Raw genomic sequence first — 17,568 nt, 5'->3', positions numbered from 1 at the left:
TAATCACTTGGTTGTTGGTTCTTAGACTCTCTTTTCAGTATACCCATTAGTTGGATAAGTTTTTAACCTAGTTATGATTACGGTGGAAATACTTTATACTCTTGAAATAAATATATGCAGTAAAAAACAAGCTGATCCTTAAAGGATATTATAATTGAGATAAAACTTCCAAATTTAATTCATAAGGTTCTATTTCAAAAAATATTTCCAAATACTGCCTGAAGTATTCTCAATACTGGTAACAAAATCTCCTCAGATTTTTCCTTTTTAACTATACTGAATAGCACATGTACTTAAAAAAAATCAAGAAATCAAGATACTTGATTTCTAGCTTTCACATCTCATTAGATGTTTTGAACTGCTGATTAAATATAACCAATACCAATCAATACTTCTAGGTCACTTTGTTTCAAAAGTAGATCCTTCATTTTATATGATCTGAAAAAAAGCATGAGATCCCCTTGTGATATGTTATTTCACAGTTTAAAAACAAAATCACAGCTACTGTAGCTTACAGCAGGGTGCACTGCAAAAGCAAAATAATTTGGGGATGGGAGGAGGGGTAGTGTACCCAGCACCAGTAAGACATTCAGTGAAAACTTTAATTTGGGCTGGAAATTTTTCCCCTTAAAAATGTTGTATTTGGTTCCTGAACAGCCTAAAGTAGGATATTTAATACATTGACTTTTGCTCTCCCTCTCTATATAGTATATTTTCAACTTCATTGCTTGACTACTGAGATATAAATTTTAAAAGCCAAGTACAGTACTTCAGGGGGAAGCAGGCAGTAAGCTTCTTCACGATAAAAATACCTTTTTAGAGATTCTGACCTACTTCTTTTTATGGTGCCACCTGAGTTAACTGCCTGTATTATTTTGATGGTTAACCTGTTCAACTGGTTATTTTTCACAGATGACTACACCAGGGACTCTTCGTCACCTCTAAGAGCCCTCTTCTTGACAGGTATTCATATTTATCCACATTATGTGTGCAGAAGTCTTTTAAAAGCCCCACCTTGAAAAATCTCTAAAGCACAGAAAGGTGGATAAGTTCTTTAATTCATTTCTACTGATGAAAGGTTTCTTTCAAAACCCCATCTGTTTTTGACTTAAGAAAACGGTAAAACTTCTAATGTATTAAAAATGTAAACGTAACTTTTCTTGCAGGGGTATAACTGATAGATAGATAGATAGATATGTATTTCTTCGCTATATGTTAATATCCCTTGAAAACTGAACATACTTTTCTCATTCGTATCAACGTGTCCTAGCAAGTTTTATTTTAATGGTTACTGCAGCATTACTCTCAAGCTGTTTTTCATTCTGGTATTTTCTGAGATAGCTGATGTTAGTACTTTCTATTGCATTTTATTTAATTTATTTTACATAAAGTTTTGCTACTTTTTAGAATACGTTCAACAGTAATATTCTGACTGAAGTCTATTTATCACCTGAACTCCAAATTTGCAGGAGTTAAAAAATGCTCATGATTTTACTAATGAGTTAGAATTTCAAAATTTATCTGTAGATGAATCACCAGTTCCACACATTTCAATAGTTAAAGAAGTAATGCCAATTCAAATGTTTAAAATCCAGTTACAGATTTTGTTGAAAAGCAGCTGATGTGCTTCAAAATCACATGATGTGTGTGGGTGTATATGTGTATGTTCTGTAGTTTTGCTTCTATAGTGTTTACATCCTATTGAAATTTATATAATGATACTTCAGTTCAAAACATTTGGCTCTGTCTCATCCATTTTCTTGCATCCTTCTCAGTACCTGTTAAAAGAAAAGTAACAGTGGTAAGCACATGGTCAAAAATACAAAAATACCAAAAAAATCTGCTACACATCCTTCTGTCAACATGAAGATGCAGCTCAAAAAGGGCAGAAGAAATTTTGTTAGATTCTAACAGGCATGAATATATTTATTTGCTTGCATTTACAAAGATGGGGAGAACATTAAGCTAATTAATCAAGCATCTCTTCCCTTTGAATGTGAGTGAGTAGAAGCTGCGTTCACTGCATTCACCTAGTCATTGTTGCTACAGAGAAATATTTTAAAAAGCTCCTTACACAGGTCTGTCAAAAATAAATCCCTCATGACCTCTAGGACACATGTTGTTCTCTTTCACTACTTTCTACAAGTCTTACCACTGTACACTAATAATAAAGGATTATGCTGAAGCCATTTATTTAACTTCTTGCATTTATGACCTAAGTGTAATTATAAACGTATCTCCATGCTGGAGTGAAATAATGTTTCTCATTTTAGTGTCATTTAATCAGCAACTTCCTAATACAAAGTAAGCAATGAACCTTTTACAGGCTAAATTATCAATATTTACTTTAAATTAATTATGTTTGCTTCATCGATGCTGTTACAGTGGACTATACCGAACATTTATTTCATTTTTTGTTTGCTGCTCTGGAATCTCACATGAATCTCTATACAGTGTTGACACATCATTTTTTATGCCATGAAATCAAACCACTTCGTAATTGTTTTGTATGAGTAGCTAACATGTTATCCTGAGAACCACTTATCTCTGTGTTACAGAAGACTGCTTTCTGTGTGTATATTTTGCAACTACTAAGCTATGGCAGATCCACAAATATGAACATTATTTAAACGTGAGTGTGCCTTTTCAGAGGAAAGAAATGACAAGCATAGTTGTAGCATTGTTTAAACTTTTGAAGAACTAATGGCAAACTGTCAACACTGTGTGTCTGGGAGAGCTGTTTCAGGAAAGATAGCTGCAGTGTCCACAGCACTAAAGTAACATATACGTGTGGGATTTTGCAAAATGCTTTAACTATTTAACTGAGCTATTTAACTGCTCAACAGTTCTGTTCGAGTGCTATAAATGGGTATTGAATGAGAACAGAAAGGTTTTAGTGCAAATATAAAGGCCTGAGCCAGAGGCAGCATCTCAGAGCACAGGCGATAGTAGAATTTTGAAGTGCTATATATCCCAATAGTAAGATGACAAAAGTGAAATTCTCACTTATGATTGTTTTTCAAAGCTAAATAATTTAAAAAATAGTGTTAAATTGTGTAAATAATGTTATTAGTCCATGTCAGGATTCAAAAGATATGAAGTTATCAAGACCAAAGTAACCATACTCATCCTTCCTGACAAACCTTTGAAAAGTTTCATCCAAATTTCAAATTAACACACTAGATCCTGAAAGCTGTGAAGTGACATACTAAATAAACCTGTATCATTAGAACTGTGACTTTTTCAATAGGAAATACATCTCTAAACTTCATAAATTTGATTGTCAACTTCAGTACTATGAACACAAAACAGTTAAATATACTTACGGTGAAATTGTACAGCCAGAGGCATATGCATGATGGCCAGTATAGCGTATATCACAGCGTACTATATTGTTGGAGTAATCGGATTCAGGTACCAAGTAGCTGGGGTTTACACTGACCTTAATAGGAGAAAGAGCAGTGTTGTTGGGTTGGTAACTTTACATTGCTTCTCTTAAAAAAACAAAAAGGAAAAAAAAAAAAGAGAGAGAGAGAGAAGAGAGAAGGAAAGTAACTCTCCTTTCCCAAAACCCTTACCTTCAGAATGTAATTTCCAGGTTTCACATCTGTGATATCAATCCACTGGCAATCTATGTCAGCATTGTAAGTGTCGTAACAGCCAGGGCTCAATCCCTTGAAAATAAGAGTTAGATAGGTGTCAAAATTTTTTTTAGGAACAGTAACATTCCAGACATTAGTAACACTGAGACTGAAGTACACTTAGCCATCACAACATTTCAGTAGGAAAATGAAAAATTATCTCAGGGAATAAGGCTTATTTTTTCTTGGCATTTAATTTTAATACCTGAACTAGAACACATAATTCTAGCATGTCACTTTTATAGAGACCGTTTTGCTAGTATAGCATAAGAAATACCTATACTATCAGTATATATCACAACTGTGAAATATCTAGATTTTATCTGTAGTTTGAAGTCAAAAATTAAGTTAATTAAAATAATCTAGAAAACCATAATTTTGAAAAGTACTCTGAGAAGTGATGCTTAGGCACGTCTGGTTTTAATTTTCCTCCAGCTGTGCTTTTTTGGTGTGTATGACTACTTTAGTACAAGAATGGTCAGTCAGCAGGGGATCCTGAGTAGAAGGCATTGAGCTACTGATAGGAAGACTTTGGAACATGAAAGGGACCTTTACAAGACAGAATTCTGACACTACCTCCCTATTCTTCCCTAACTACCACTCCTGCCCAAATAAAAATGAGTTGGAATTATTCACTGCCAAAAGACACTTCTTCACAGAAAATAATATATTTTCCAACAGCAATGTTTCAAAGGAAACCTTACAGCTGAATATTTGAAAATCTTAATCTTGACAGAAAAAATAAAATCAAACTTGACCAAAGACTGGACCTAAATATTTGCAAATCTCAAGTAAACAGCTTCTGAGATTTTTGAGATTCTGAGGTTCGTTGGTCTTATCAAAGTGTATAAATATCTGAGGAGAGGGTGTTGAGAGGACGGAGCCAGTCTCTTTTCAGCTGTGCCCAGTGACAGAACGAGAGGCAATGGGCACAAACTGAAGCACAGAAGGTTCCAGATGAATATGAGGGGGCATTTCTGTACTGTGAGGATGACAGAGCACTGGGACAGGTTGCCCAGAGAGGTTGTGGAGTCTCCTTCTCTGGAGATATTCAAAATCCATTTAGATGCCATCCTGTGCAAAGTGCTCTAGGTGATCCTGCTCAGCAGGGGATTTGGACTAGATGATCTCCAGAGGTCCGTTCCAACCTCAACCACTCTATGACTCTGTGATTGAGTATGAACTTCATCACCTGTGTTGGAACCTGTCACCACCCTTAGGAAGAGCATATCTTTTTGCTCTGTGTAAGTGCAACCTCTACACAGGAAAAGGAAAATTGAGGGCTGTTTGCACATTTAGTTTTTCAGGGAAGTGCCCCGGTGGGGTTTCTCTTCAGGCAAACACAGACACAAGAATTCTGATACAATTTAAAATGTAGTCTTTCTTCCAGACCTATCTTTTCTGAAAGTTTCTTTGCAGTTTAGGAACTTTAAAAAGAATTTCCATATATGAATGTATCAGTGGTTCAAATGTGGTGTTTTTCATCATGGCCGATGTAGACTGGTTTAGGCAAAGCTAATACATTCTAGTAACACACAGATTGCTCAAAATCCAAGTCCACAAGAATTCCCTCTTGACCCAGCTGGTGATCAGCTCAGACTCTCTCACGTATGTGCCAAGTCTGAGGCTGGAGGAAAGTTTTACAGTCCAATTACAAACCCCTGAAATATGGGCTTCCAGTGGAAATGCTGACATAGGCATGATTCTACTGACACAAATACTCCAGCTGTAAAATATGCATGTTGCTTAGTTAGATGTCATCGTCTACAGAAGGAGAAAAGATGTTTATAAAACCTCTTCAAAGCTTTTATGTAGTGTAGATCATTCATTATATTTAAAATTCAGATGCGTACACGTCAGCCAGTGAAGCATGGCTGTCATTCTCTGTGATAAAATAACTACCTCCTAGATTAAAAACTGCAGAGTAAGGGATACATGTTCACGGTATAGCCACACTGAGATAAACCACAGGTCCATTGAGCTCATTGTCATGTCTCTGACAGTGGTCAGCAACAGATGATTGAGGAGAAAAAACAAAAGAAATGGGATTCATAATGTCCCTTAGCCAGATAAATTCCTTCCACCAGGCATTTAACAATATCTGAGACACAGAATGCCATCAGATTGTGTTTAATAGCCTCCATTATTTGGCCAAAGATTTTTTTTGAACTCATAGATTATTTTTGGTCTCTGCAACATCCTATGGCAAGGAGTTGAACAATTTATTCTTATGTCAAAAGAGCACCCTTCAATGTCTTAAAGATGTTGCCTGGCAATTCTTTTGGATATCCTAAATTCTCGTACTGTGAAAAACAGTGAATATCAACGATTTCTTCTTCCAATCCAGGATCATTCATGATTTGGTACTATTTCTGGCTTTTCAAATATGAAAATATTTTTCACGCCCTATGAAATCCTAATGTTGTAGCCATACTACGCTCCTGATCATCCTTGTTCTCCTAGGGTTGGTTGCTTTGCTTGTTTATGGTAACAGTTTTGAGAGGCAGTGACCAGCACTCCACACAATAGTCAAGGTAGCAGTCTATCATGAACTGGTATATCAGAATGGTACATTCTTTTTTTTTGTTGTTGTTGTTTGTTTGTTTGTTTTTTGTTGTTTTTTGGCTGTTTCTTTAATAGCCCTAATATCTTGGTTTACACTTGTATATGACTAATATACACACGTTCACATGGCTGTGATTCTTTAATGGCCTTCTATATATGCATAAAACAATGCTGTAAACTTTCTGTACTGGACTGCCACCCAGTAACTACAGGTATCAAGGAAATTCAACACTTTGCAGCTTCATGCTCTGCAAGAGAGAAGATACTACCTATGAACACTGGGAACAGCCAGGGGCATCACCCAACAGTTCCTGGAGGAATGAACACTTCAAACAACTTTACTGACTCAGTCTTCAGTTCTCTTTAGCTTGCTAGACCAGTCCTGTCTATAAATTGAAAGAATTTGTGGTGTGCTTTAACACAGGTCAGTTACCAGTGGTGTAAGTTAACGAGCGTCCCTGCATTTTAGTGACACCTGCGTTTCACAGCAACTAGGTAAACTATAATATTTCAAGTCGCTGTCCCAACCTCCGTGATGCAGAATTTCCACACCTGTTAGCACATCAGATTTAGCCTGTACTGATAGGAAAAAGACACACAATCAAAAAATAAATCAGATAGGAGAAAGAAACCCTGAACCAACTCTTTCTGGTTGTCCCTGAACCAACTCTTACCTGCGTGTGTGCTGTACATGCATATCGTCTATAATACCCGTAATCACAGGAGGTATCTTCAAGACAGAAGCTTGCTTTGTGTCCTTCAGCAACTTTTCTGTGTGAGCTCGCATCCAACAAGTCATAGTGACTGAATTCATCCATGCTGTGATAATGTCTGTGAGACCATGGATATGTTATTAAAGATGGATCAGATTTTGTCAGCATAATTTTAACATATTCCTATTCACTTATCAAGATAAGACCTAGCCACATTTTCTTCATTGCACGTAACACATATGTTAGTATACTTTCCTATTATAAGCCACTCAGTTAAGTATTCTATTCATTATTCCAATTTTCAATGAGTATAAAAACCCCAACTTCTTCAAGCAAATGATAGGGGAAAAACTGTACAACAGCCCGGTTTTTCCAAAAGTTACCATTTTACAGAGAATGAGCTGTTATTATCAGAATAACAATAGCAAATATTACATAGTTCATACTTGAGTTGTACATCTTATAACTCTGCCTTTGGGCAGAGTTTGGCTAGGAATGCTTACCTTACATACTGTAAATTCCAGAGATGTTTCCTACTTGTTACCCAAAAATCAGCTATTTACCTTCCCATTTCCATGGTCCTCAGTCCATGGAAATCCATATCACATTCATAATATTAGTGAAAACAAATTTGCATGAAGGAAGCTTTGGTGTACAGATCTCATTGGCTTGGTCATTAAGAACTAACGGAAACTGAACAGAGATGTCAGCATTTTTGTAGTCTACAGTTAATGTGGTCTCTATTTCAAAAGTGCATATGCTTTCAATCTAGGCACAGTATTTTTCTTGCTTTCATACACTGTGAGTTCTATCTCTCTCTGTGGACTTGAACACCTACTATTCTAGTAGTCCCACTTTTTCTTTAAAGGTGGAAACCTAAACTTGTACTACCTATCTGCACTTTGTGTGCAGCACTTGGCTACTGTTACTTATGAACACTTTCAGCTCAAGAGCTACATGAGAAAGGTAATTAAATAGAATTCAAACATACTGTTAAAATGGAGAGAAGCACAGAAGTCTAGCAAGCATGCATGTCAGGAACACTAAAACCAGTTCACAGATGATGACTAGCCAAAGGCATTAGTAGTTATAGTCTATTTCCAAATGGACTTGTTTCACTGCCATAGGAATGATCACGAGAAATGGATTTTTTTTGTTGGCAGTATATGGTCTGTCCAAGAACTGTATTAACATCAGAGACACTTTGCATCTGGATAGTGATATCTGGGCTACAGTAGCACAGTACGAAACTGCTTTTCTACCAATGAAGATTTCAACTTCTCTCCATCCATTTCATCATCCACTTATCAACTTAGTAAGTGCCAGGGTGGGGGCTTTGTTGTTTTTGTTGGATTTTTTTCACAGTGGGTGTTTAACTAAAACATTTCTGGAAGCTTTTTCTGTTTGGCTTGATTTGGTTTTAGCTTTTTGATCCTTACAAGATTTATAACCCAGTAGTATCAGTCCTTCTTTGAAAGAATTTGTTTTAATGAAACCAATTTTTCATCCAAGTTTGACTACAGGCAGTTAAGCTTAAAGCCCCTGAAACTAGAGACAATTGACAGAAGTGGCATTCAGGTTAAGCCCACATTACATAGTATTTTTAATAGAACAATACTAAATCATCATTAAGTACCCATTACTTAGAACTATATTTTAAGTAAGGTGGAAGTATGGTAAATTTTCTAATAGTTTACAATTGATTCAGCTATGAAATAGCAGAAATAGGAACAAGCCTCCAAACCTGCATGTGAATTTTCTGAAATTGTACAAGTTTGCAATGTTACCTGCTCCCAAAATGTTGGGAATTTCCCTTGCCACATTCCCAACAATTTTGCCATTCAAGAGCCATACTGCTCTGCTAAAATATCATGCTATGATATGAATGTTGATAAGGAGATCAGTCAACTCAGTACCAAGTCTGTACCAACTCAGTACCCATTGATCTCAACATGCCTTGTCAAACTAGCCCAAGAAGTTCAGGTCAAGAACTATGGGTCAGTGGTTACAATGACAGGGAACATCTTAGTAAACGTGCATTTTAGAATTTCCACAGTTACTTTGTTTTATTTTCATTTACTGGTTCGACTTATATGTAACTAGATAGTAACCTTAATAGAATATAGTTGAAGGAGAAGTTTCCCTGTCAAAAACTGAATTGAGGCGTGTAACAAACTTGTACTTGCAAGAGTTTTATAGATATCCAATCTTCATTTTGTTTTCACACAGCTCTCTGAAAGTGGTTACCACTAGCATAAAATGAATCACGGAGTAAAATGCTAAAGCTTCCCATAGCTTTCCCCCAACTCCACTCTGGTTTCAGAAAATGTCACCTTATAATTGACAATTTGTTACTGAAAGAGATAATTAGAAGGTACCATACTGAACACTTCACTCACTGGTGACAGCTGTGCCACTCCCATGAATAACGGGGTCTGCTTGGTAGAAAATCCGATGTGCCTTGATTTTTCACTCTTTGAGGGAACCTCAGGAGCACTCGGTTATCATAGTCTCTAACATCTGCTCGATAAGCTGAACTGTAACAGTGCAAAAAGAAGAGCCATAAGTATATGCAAAACAAGCACACTTTAAAAATACATTATATTGTTTCAGAAGTGATTGAATATTATTGATCTTTTAAGCCTCCTTAAAGCTCATGCAATAGAGATGCACAAGAATTCCACGTGGTGTCTTCAGAAGGGCCTGGTATCAGAGGAAGAACTGAGTAAGATTCAGACCTGCTTCTAATCTCACAAAGAGGAGCTGGATCACCGACTCTCTGGCTCTGCCTGTTAAGCAGATCACTGCTTAGCTGTAAAATTACTCTGGTACCAAAAGTACAATCTCAGTAACTGCTGTTAACCAAAAAAAATCACTGTGAATATAAGATCACGTAACAGATGTTTGTTTCTGTTGTAAAAATATTATTGAACACATGCCCCAGGCTTATCCTATTTTACACAGCCGTAATCTACAGCTTTTTACATACTGAATGATTTAATAATTTGCTAGTCAGCAAGAACATTTCGAATTGCCTTCATTGTAAAGTGAGAACAAAAAATACCAGTTCCTATACCATGTTTTCTTTTTTCAGCAAATGAAGAAAGAGCATGACCACAGAAAGAGTCTGACATCAATTAATGACGCTGGTAAATAATAAATGTGTTTTGCACGATAAGATATCAAACCAGCTAAAATGGTTAAAACCAGCCACGGTGATTTTGTTCCAAACAAAACAGGAAAAGTCCCTCATTGCCAAGTGTACAGGACCTAACTTGGTCAGCAAAGCTGCTATTTCAGACTGTTGAAAGGCTTGGAAACACTTTTCAGGGCGATTTTAGTTTTAAGATGCACTGCAATACATATGTCCAGAAACAATTAGCATGTTTCAATTTTAACAGTAACTTGTGCTGGCTAGGAATAGGTTTTTACAAGTGGAGTAGAATACAATTTGGCAGCATTAGAAGAGGCTGATGAAAATCACCAGGTCCAAGTGGATTTTTCAGTGCCTCCATTTTGCAAAACTCAGCTACGTTCAAATGAGCCTGGCAATAGAAACGTGCAGCATCACTTAAAAAAAAAAAAAAAAAAAAAAAAAAAAAAAGTGGAGTTTCTTCGAAGTGTCTTTGGCTTCTCCCTCTAATGGGGTCGTGCTGTTCTGCTACATGCACAACCCTGCCATCTGCCACATGCTCAGAAAAGGGCTGCAGAAGGGTCTGCACGGCCCCAGGCCCTCTGGCCTCCCGTCTCCCACTCCCCACCAGTCCACAGCTGCAGCAGCACCACCATGAAACCCAGGGCACGAACCATGCCTACCTTGCCAGGCAGTTCTCCTCGGCAGCACATCTCAAGTTATACATGGACATCCTCTGGACGTACGTGGACGCCTGGATGTAATAGGGATCCGGGACTAAGTCAGGGAGACCTGCAGTTCATCAAACCAACCACAGAACAGCAAGATCAACCCAGGACATGTCTGCACACACTTGGCCCCCATCCCCATCCTCAAGGAGATGTCGCCTGCCCCCCGTTACACGCTCTCCCGTGCATCCAGACCCTTCCTCGTAAAAAAAGAGGGAGAAAAGAGACTGGGAGAGGGGGAAGAGGGGGGAAAATGAGTAAGACAGAGGGAGGGGGGGAGCGGGGGGGGCTCTTACCGTACTGGAAGTAGCCGGTGCCGTAGCCGGGCCTGTACCTGCTGCCCTGGCGGGGCCTCTCGTAGGTGTCGTAGTAGTTGTAGTAGGGGTTATCGTCCGTGTACTTGTAGGGGTTGTACGGGTCGTCGCCCACCATCACATCCTCCCTGCCGCCCCGCGGGCCGCCGGGGGGGAGCAAGCCGCCGGCCCCGGGCCCTCCGGCGGGGCTGCTGGGGGCGCTGGGCCGCGACGGCCCCGCCGAGGGGCTGCGGGCGCCGCCGGGGGTGGCAGCCCCGGGGCCGGGGCCGGGGCCGGGGCCGGGGCGGCGGGCGGCGGGCGGCTGGTAGCCGGCCTGGAACCAGTGGCGAGCGCCGGAGCCGCGGCTGCCGCCGTCGGGCTGCGGGTGCCCGGCGGCCGTCGGGCGGTCGGCGCTGCCCCGCGGCTGCGAGGCGTTGTTGCGGAGCAGCAGGATGGGGCTGCCCGCTTGCTCGGCCGCCTGCCGGCGCCGCGGGGGCTGGTACTGGGAGCCGAGGCTGAGCAGGCTGTACACCTGCCCGTTGTTCTCCCACTGGATCCGCTGCCTCCAGGCGGCGGGGGGCGGCGGGGCGGCGGCGGGGCGGCGCGGCGGCGGCTGCTGGTGCTGCTGCTGCTGGTGCTGCTGCTGCTGGCAGCCGGCGGGCCGGAGGCAGCTCCAGTAGATGCAGGCGTGGAGCTGGGCGAGCAGGAGCCCCGGCCGGGAGAAATGCATCTTGGCGGCGGGGGCAGGCAGCTGAGCACGGAGGGCGAGAGCGGGGCGAGGGGCGCCCCGGTGCCGGGGGAGGGGGCTCCGGCCGGGCCGGGCCGCCGAGGAGGAGGAGGAGGATGAGGAGGAGGATGAGGAGGATGAGGAAGAAAGGCGGGGGGCACCCGGTCGCTCAGGAGCGGCGGCAGGCGGGCGGTGCCATCGGGCAGGTCGGGCCGTCGGGAGGGAGCCCGGCCCGGGGGAGGCGGCGGGAGCGGCTCCTCTTCTCGGCGGTATTTATAGGCGAGGGGGTGCGAATGGGAGCCGGAGCAAACAACCAGCCTCTCACCGTCCTCCGGCCCGCGCGGGCGTCTGCAGCGAGGGAAGGAGGAGGAGGAGAGCAGGGACTTTAAACTCGCTGGCACGCTCGCAAAGTTACACAAGCCCCGCTGGCTGCGCCCCCGCTATTTGTTCACGTAATGCGGCTGGAAACGTGCGGCCCGGACGGCTCCCCCGCCGCCACCGCCCCCCGACCGGGCGGGGGAGGCCGGAGGGGGACGGGGCACGGGGCTGGGCGGCGGCGGGACCCCTGTGGGCAGAGCCCAGCCCCGACGGGCCGGGCCGGGCCGGGCCGGGCCGGGCCGTGCTGAGCCCAGCCGAGCCGGGCCGGGCTGGGCCGGGCCCGCGGCGGGCGATCGCGCTCAGACACACGTAGGCTGCCAGGCGGCGGGGCCGCGCCAGAGTTATGCCGTGGGGCAGCGCCAAAGTATGCAAAGGAAAAATGCTATTAGCTCATCAGCGCTGGAGAGACTCGAAACGGGGTGGCGGCGAAGGGGGAAGGGGCCGCTAGCGAGAGGTGAAACACGGTTCTGGAAAATGCGCCGGGCGGCCGGCACATCGCCCCGGCCGGGCAGCGGCTGCGGGTGGAGAGGGGAGGGGGGGGAGCTCCGTGACGGGGCTGGGTAGCGGAGTCGCTTAACGAGCTGTTAATTAGGAGAAAACCTTCATCAAACGAGCAGCCCCTCGAGGATCCAGAGCTGCCTTTCTGAGTGTGAGTCACACGAGCAGCGCGCTGGCGGCTGCTCGCCGGGAGGCGAAACCCGCACGGCCGGGACCGGCAGCGGCACCGGGACCCCGGCACCGGGACCCCTGCGGCCCGGGTCCCCCGCTGCCTTTGCCAAGGGTCTTCGGCTGAGAGCCAGACAGAGCGGCGGAGGGGAGGCCGCCACCATCACCACCACCACTGTTAACACCACCACCACCACCACCATCACCATCACCACCATCAGTCAGCCCCACGCCGACATCTCAGCGCTGGGATGTGTCCTCCACCACTACCACCACCTCCACCACCACCACTGGTCCCACACCAGCAGCTCGGTGCTTTGGACGTGCTCCCCGCCACCACCAGCACACACACAGTGATCCCCCAGGCTGGGCTGGGTGTGCTGCTCGTGGCTGCTGTGCTGAGGTGACCTCCAGGCTCTCCTCTTGTGCCACGGCCCATGGTGGTTCATTTGCGTGTTGCCTCCAGAGGTTTGCAGGCTGTGACCCAAGTCCTACAAAATGGGGCACTGTGCTGTGGCTGTGAGGGCATGTGAGGGTGAGGCACCCAACATCAGTGCCACCAGGGCCTGACCTGGCAGGTCTCCGTGGCCACTGACAAGCCCTGTGCCCAGTGTCACCCCAGTGTCCCATCAGGCCCACCACTGTGGCTGATATCTGTGGCTGTACTGCAAGAGAGTGTGAGGCCCTGGGCACTGACACACCACATCCACCCACATCATCTCAAGGCCCCAGATCCCTGGGATATCAGTGGACAAGTGTAAAAACTCCCTGTCTGGAGGACACTGGGGAGTGCAGGGTGATTTTCATCACAGAGAGCAAAGTCCTCTTGCCTGGAGCACCCCAGCAGCCATGTGGGTGCTGGTTGTCCCTGACAGCCAGCAGCAGGCTGGTGAGGAGCACCCACCAGACCAGGGCCCCCAACAGACCCTGTCCCTGGCAGCCCGCTGCAGAGTTGGGTCTCCTTACTCATCATATTTGTGTACTGTCTGTCCCCTCAGGCCATTACCATTGTGGCTTTGAAAATAGTCTTCTCCATTTAAAGTTTTGCCTGGAACAATCAGTGACTAAGACTGAGTAAAATGGAAAGGTTGAAGACAGGGAAAATACAAGACCAAAGAAATGAGGTTTCTGTCTTTCTAATCTTCCTCTAAATCTTACTAGTGTTACAAACAGCAGGTTGTCTCCCAATGTGTGACATTAGAAAATCTTTCCACACAGTGGGATTCTAGCCATATGTTTTTTGGTTTATTTTTGGTCTTTGGTTTTTGGTTTTTGCTTTGCCTCATTAAGTAACTATTATTTTTTTTAAACTGGAGAAAGCGTAGTTGAGCCTGCCCTGCCCATTTATCACCCATTCACACTGTTTGCCATTTTTTCCACAGAACAACCTTTATTTGTTCATGAATTTAGGCTTCATAACTCACAAAAAGTACTAGCAGCATCCCTAGAGCATCACATCCTTCATTTGTTAGATGCTTATAGCCTGCTCAGCAACTGTCTTTTCCTCACAGGTTGCCTAACTATACCTTGGTCTGTGGAGGCCATCAAAAAGCCCACCAACTGCTGTGAGCAGACAGACAGGTGGTGAAAATCTCTTGAAAGTCTCATAAACAAGCCAGGTAATGTGATTGCTTTAAAAATGCGCTAAAAATTAGTGAGTACTCTGTTATCAAGCTTCCTTGTGAGTTTAACACAGCTTCTTTGTAAAGATCAATTTTGACACTGGTTTGCAGTTCTCTTAGCGACCTGAGTATTCATCTACCTCTTTCTTTTTTGGCTAGAAGGACTGAGCTGCCTGTGTGTGTGTCGCACTCAGAACTTTGATGTCTGCCACACATAGAAATATGTAGTCTTTATCAACTTAGATATTGAATTTTCCCTCCCCCAAAATTACAGTAATTGAAGCTGGTATTATTGTGTAATCCCACTAATTTCTCAAAACCTGAGATTGGGAGGTATTTTATAGTTAAATTTAATTGGAAAATTGTTGTGCTCCTCACTGAAAGGTTAGAAATGGAAAAATGTTTTTAATGGCCTTTGTAACATTTGGAGCTCTCCTTATATGTCCAGCACTACTGAACAGCAGTGGTAAATCTCAAAAACAGTAAAAATTAACCTGTATTAAATTTAAAAAAATCAACAAAATAAAATAATAGTTTTAAAAAAAAAATAATCAAAACTATTTGAATTTGTCATTTCTTAGTACATGTCCCAAGAAAGACATTTTGAGGTTCTTTAAGATAGCCTTTACTCTTATTTAGTGTGTTGTTGAAAGCACTCTGATACTGTAGAGGACAAGAAGTTATTTTGCATGTATAGCCAGTTTACAACAACTCCATTATTTATTAGCTTTAATGATATTTCTAAGAACATCATCAACTCTGTTGTTATGGGATGACTAATTTGTGGTCTGGTTTAGTGTTAATTTGGGATCTTACTTACAGGCATATACATGAAAAAAAAAAAAGAAATTTAAACAATTTTATAAAATCTTAACAAAAGACTGGAATCTGTGTTACCTATGTGTTAACTCTATTTCTTTGAAGCTGGTATTTATTTGTTTGAGATTGAAGGGTTGGTTGCTGAGGAGTCGCTATGAGAATAGGCTTGATGAGTCGTGGCTGGTTTCAGCTTTCTGTGTTTGAGAAAAAAATTAGTTTACTCATCTGTGAGTTATGCCTGAGTAGGCAAAGTACTTTCTGTGATTTTTCTGTGTGCATAAACAATGCATTGCAAGTAGATTCTTAACACTTTTATTGCTTTACAGATCTTATTGATTGTATTTTTCATAACTGTTTTTACATTCAAGTATTCAAATTTGGGTAATTTTGTTGCACAGCAGAACACTGTATGTAGATTTTTCTGAAGCCCACTCTACAGCAGGTTGATATATGTTTGTTTGAAATCTCATTGTCAGTGCAATGGATGAAAAGGTTCCTCATTGTAATGAATTATCCTTAACAGTTTGAATTAACATGTTAAGATATTCTATACAGTACATGACTTCACTAGACAGTAAGGACACTAAGTATTTGCAGTCTGTAATGGGTTTATATTACTATTATTTTTTAAGAAACCAACTTAATTAGAGACCAGGATCATAGGCTTTTTCTGATGTCAGTAGGTTTTGGACAAGACTCTATAAAAATTTGTTTTTACAAAAGCTAATTTACTAGTTAAATTTAGCTACTGTTTGTAGGTCTGATTTTGAAGTCTCTCATCAAGCAGCTTCCTATCACCAAAGTAAAATGCCAAAGGAAACTCTTATATATTTTTCTGCTCTGAATTTGTAAGGGAATGCATAGATTTTTCTTATGTTGGTGAACCTATCGATTTGTTGAACAAATAAATCATTTAAAATTTAATTAGTCAGTGATCTCTTGAATTCAACATTAGCAGCCAAAACATCACCTGGCCACTATCTAATATTTTATTATACAAAGCTAGCTTAGTTACTTGGTTTTACGTGCTGTGGGTAGACCTGCTGAACTGCACATACTCTGGTGAATAAAATTAAACACACTTGTAAATTTCTGCAGGATCAGATAGCACTGATAAGAAAAGCAATTACCAGAGATGAGGCAAGTATTGGTTTATTCTGGTATGAGAGCTTGAAGACAAAAGGCTTCTGACATCTGTGGACTTTGTCAAATTAGGGATTTGCAGTGAAGTTTGAATAGCAGTATTTTTAAAGTTTAGACCATCAGTGTGTCGGTAGACCTGAATATGAATGGTTTCACAACATCTAGTTACATGGCTTCTTACCTGAACCTGAATATAAAAAGAGCGTGGTGAAAATTAAACAAATTTTAAAACTTTCTGCTGTGAATCTGTAGTGTATTTCATCTCTGATTATTGTTTTCTATTTCCCTACTAAGGAGTCTCACAAATATTTTAATAACAAGTGAGAGTTCTAAAAAAGTGAAATAAATAAATGACAACTAATGCAAATTCAGACAGATAATTGAAAATCCAGTGAAGTTATTTCCTTTCATATATGTCCGCATCTGTGATGAAAGTTTCCCTAATTATTGTCTTTGAAGTATTCATTGCAATAGTAGGCAAAATTTACCGTCAAAAATATAACTGGGTATGTTCATTTCAATTTCAGTAAATTATCTGATGGCATGCAGAAAGGAATAGTAATCCAGGATGTTTAGAGCAAAGAGACTATTACTTGTGCATTAGAGCATGTGGTAGGTACACATTAGATTCATTTATCAAGGTTAATGAAGTAGATTTGAACACTGCATGTGTAAACAGTATTTTTTCTTGTTGTTGTTAGGAAGTTCAGTCCTGGATTGTCTTCACAAGCAGAGCAAGTCCTCAACAACTGCCTACTTTTATTGAAGCTCTTCAATCCTGAGAAGAGGACATCATGACAAACCTTAAAAGCTTAAGTAAATTCAGAAAAACAAATGTCTGGCTAAACGCATCACACATCATTCTATACACATCATGTCTGCTTTGTGGCCCAGCTCCAGAATGAGTCTTGCCTTTCGTATGTGGACATTTTGCACAAAAGAAATTAAAAAAGAACAACGAAAAAAAAAAAAGAGCTAGTAAGTCCAAGCTAAGGGAGAGTTGAGTAAACAATTAATTTCACATTAATGCATTCACCAGACTGTTCTGAGATTAAGAACATTGTGTATGAAGGGAGAGGAATGGATGACGTCTCAAATCAGATATTTTTCTTTCCTCTTCACTGGGGCAAAGTCCTTGTG

At 41.9% G+C, this 17,568-nt stretch overlaps 1 protein-coding gene across 1 annotated transcript; it reads right to left on the bottom strand.

Moving 5' to 3' along the window:
• Positions 1–3,322: 3,322 nt before the first annotated feature.
• Positions 3,323–12,112, bottom strand: LOX (lysyl oxidase; the record flags this gene model as incomplete). The annotated part of the gene is made up of 6 exons (XM_084305727.1): positions 11,077–12,112; positions 10,736–10,844; positions 9,319–9,456; positions 6,881–7,037; positions 3,579–3,674; positions 3,323–3,442 (listed from the first exon to the last, which is right to left on the bottom strand). Exons 1-6 carry the CDS (start codon positions 11,801–11,803, stop codon positions 3,323–3,325), a joined length of 1,347 nt encoding a protein of 448 aa, XP_084161853.1. The 5' UTR covers positions 11,804–12,112.
• Positions 12,113–17,568: the final 5,456 nt, after the last annotated feature.

Source organism: Netta rufina, assembly GCF_964035555.1.
Source record: "Netta rufina genome assembly, chromosome: Z".
Taxonomy (NCBI): domain Eukaryota; kingdom Metazoa; phylum Chordata; class Aves; order Anseriformes; family Anatidae; genus Netta; species Netta rufina.
This window is presented reverse-complemented; position numbering and strand designations above follow the sequence as displayed.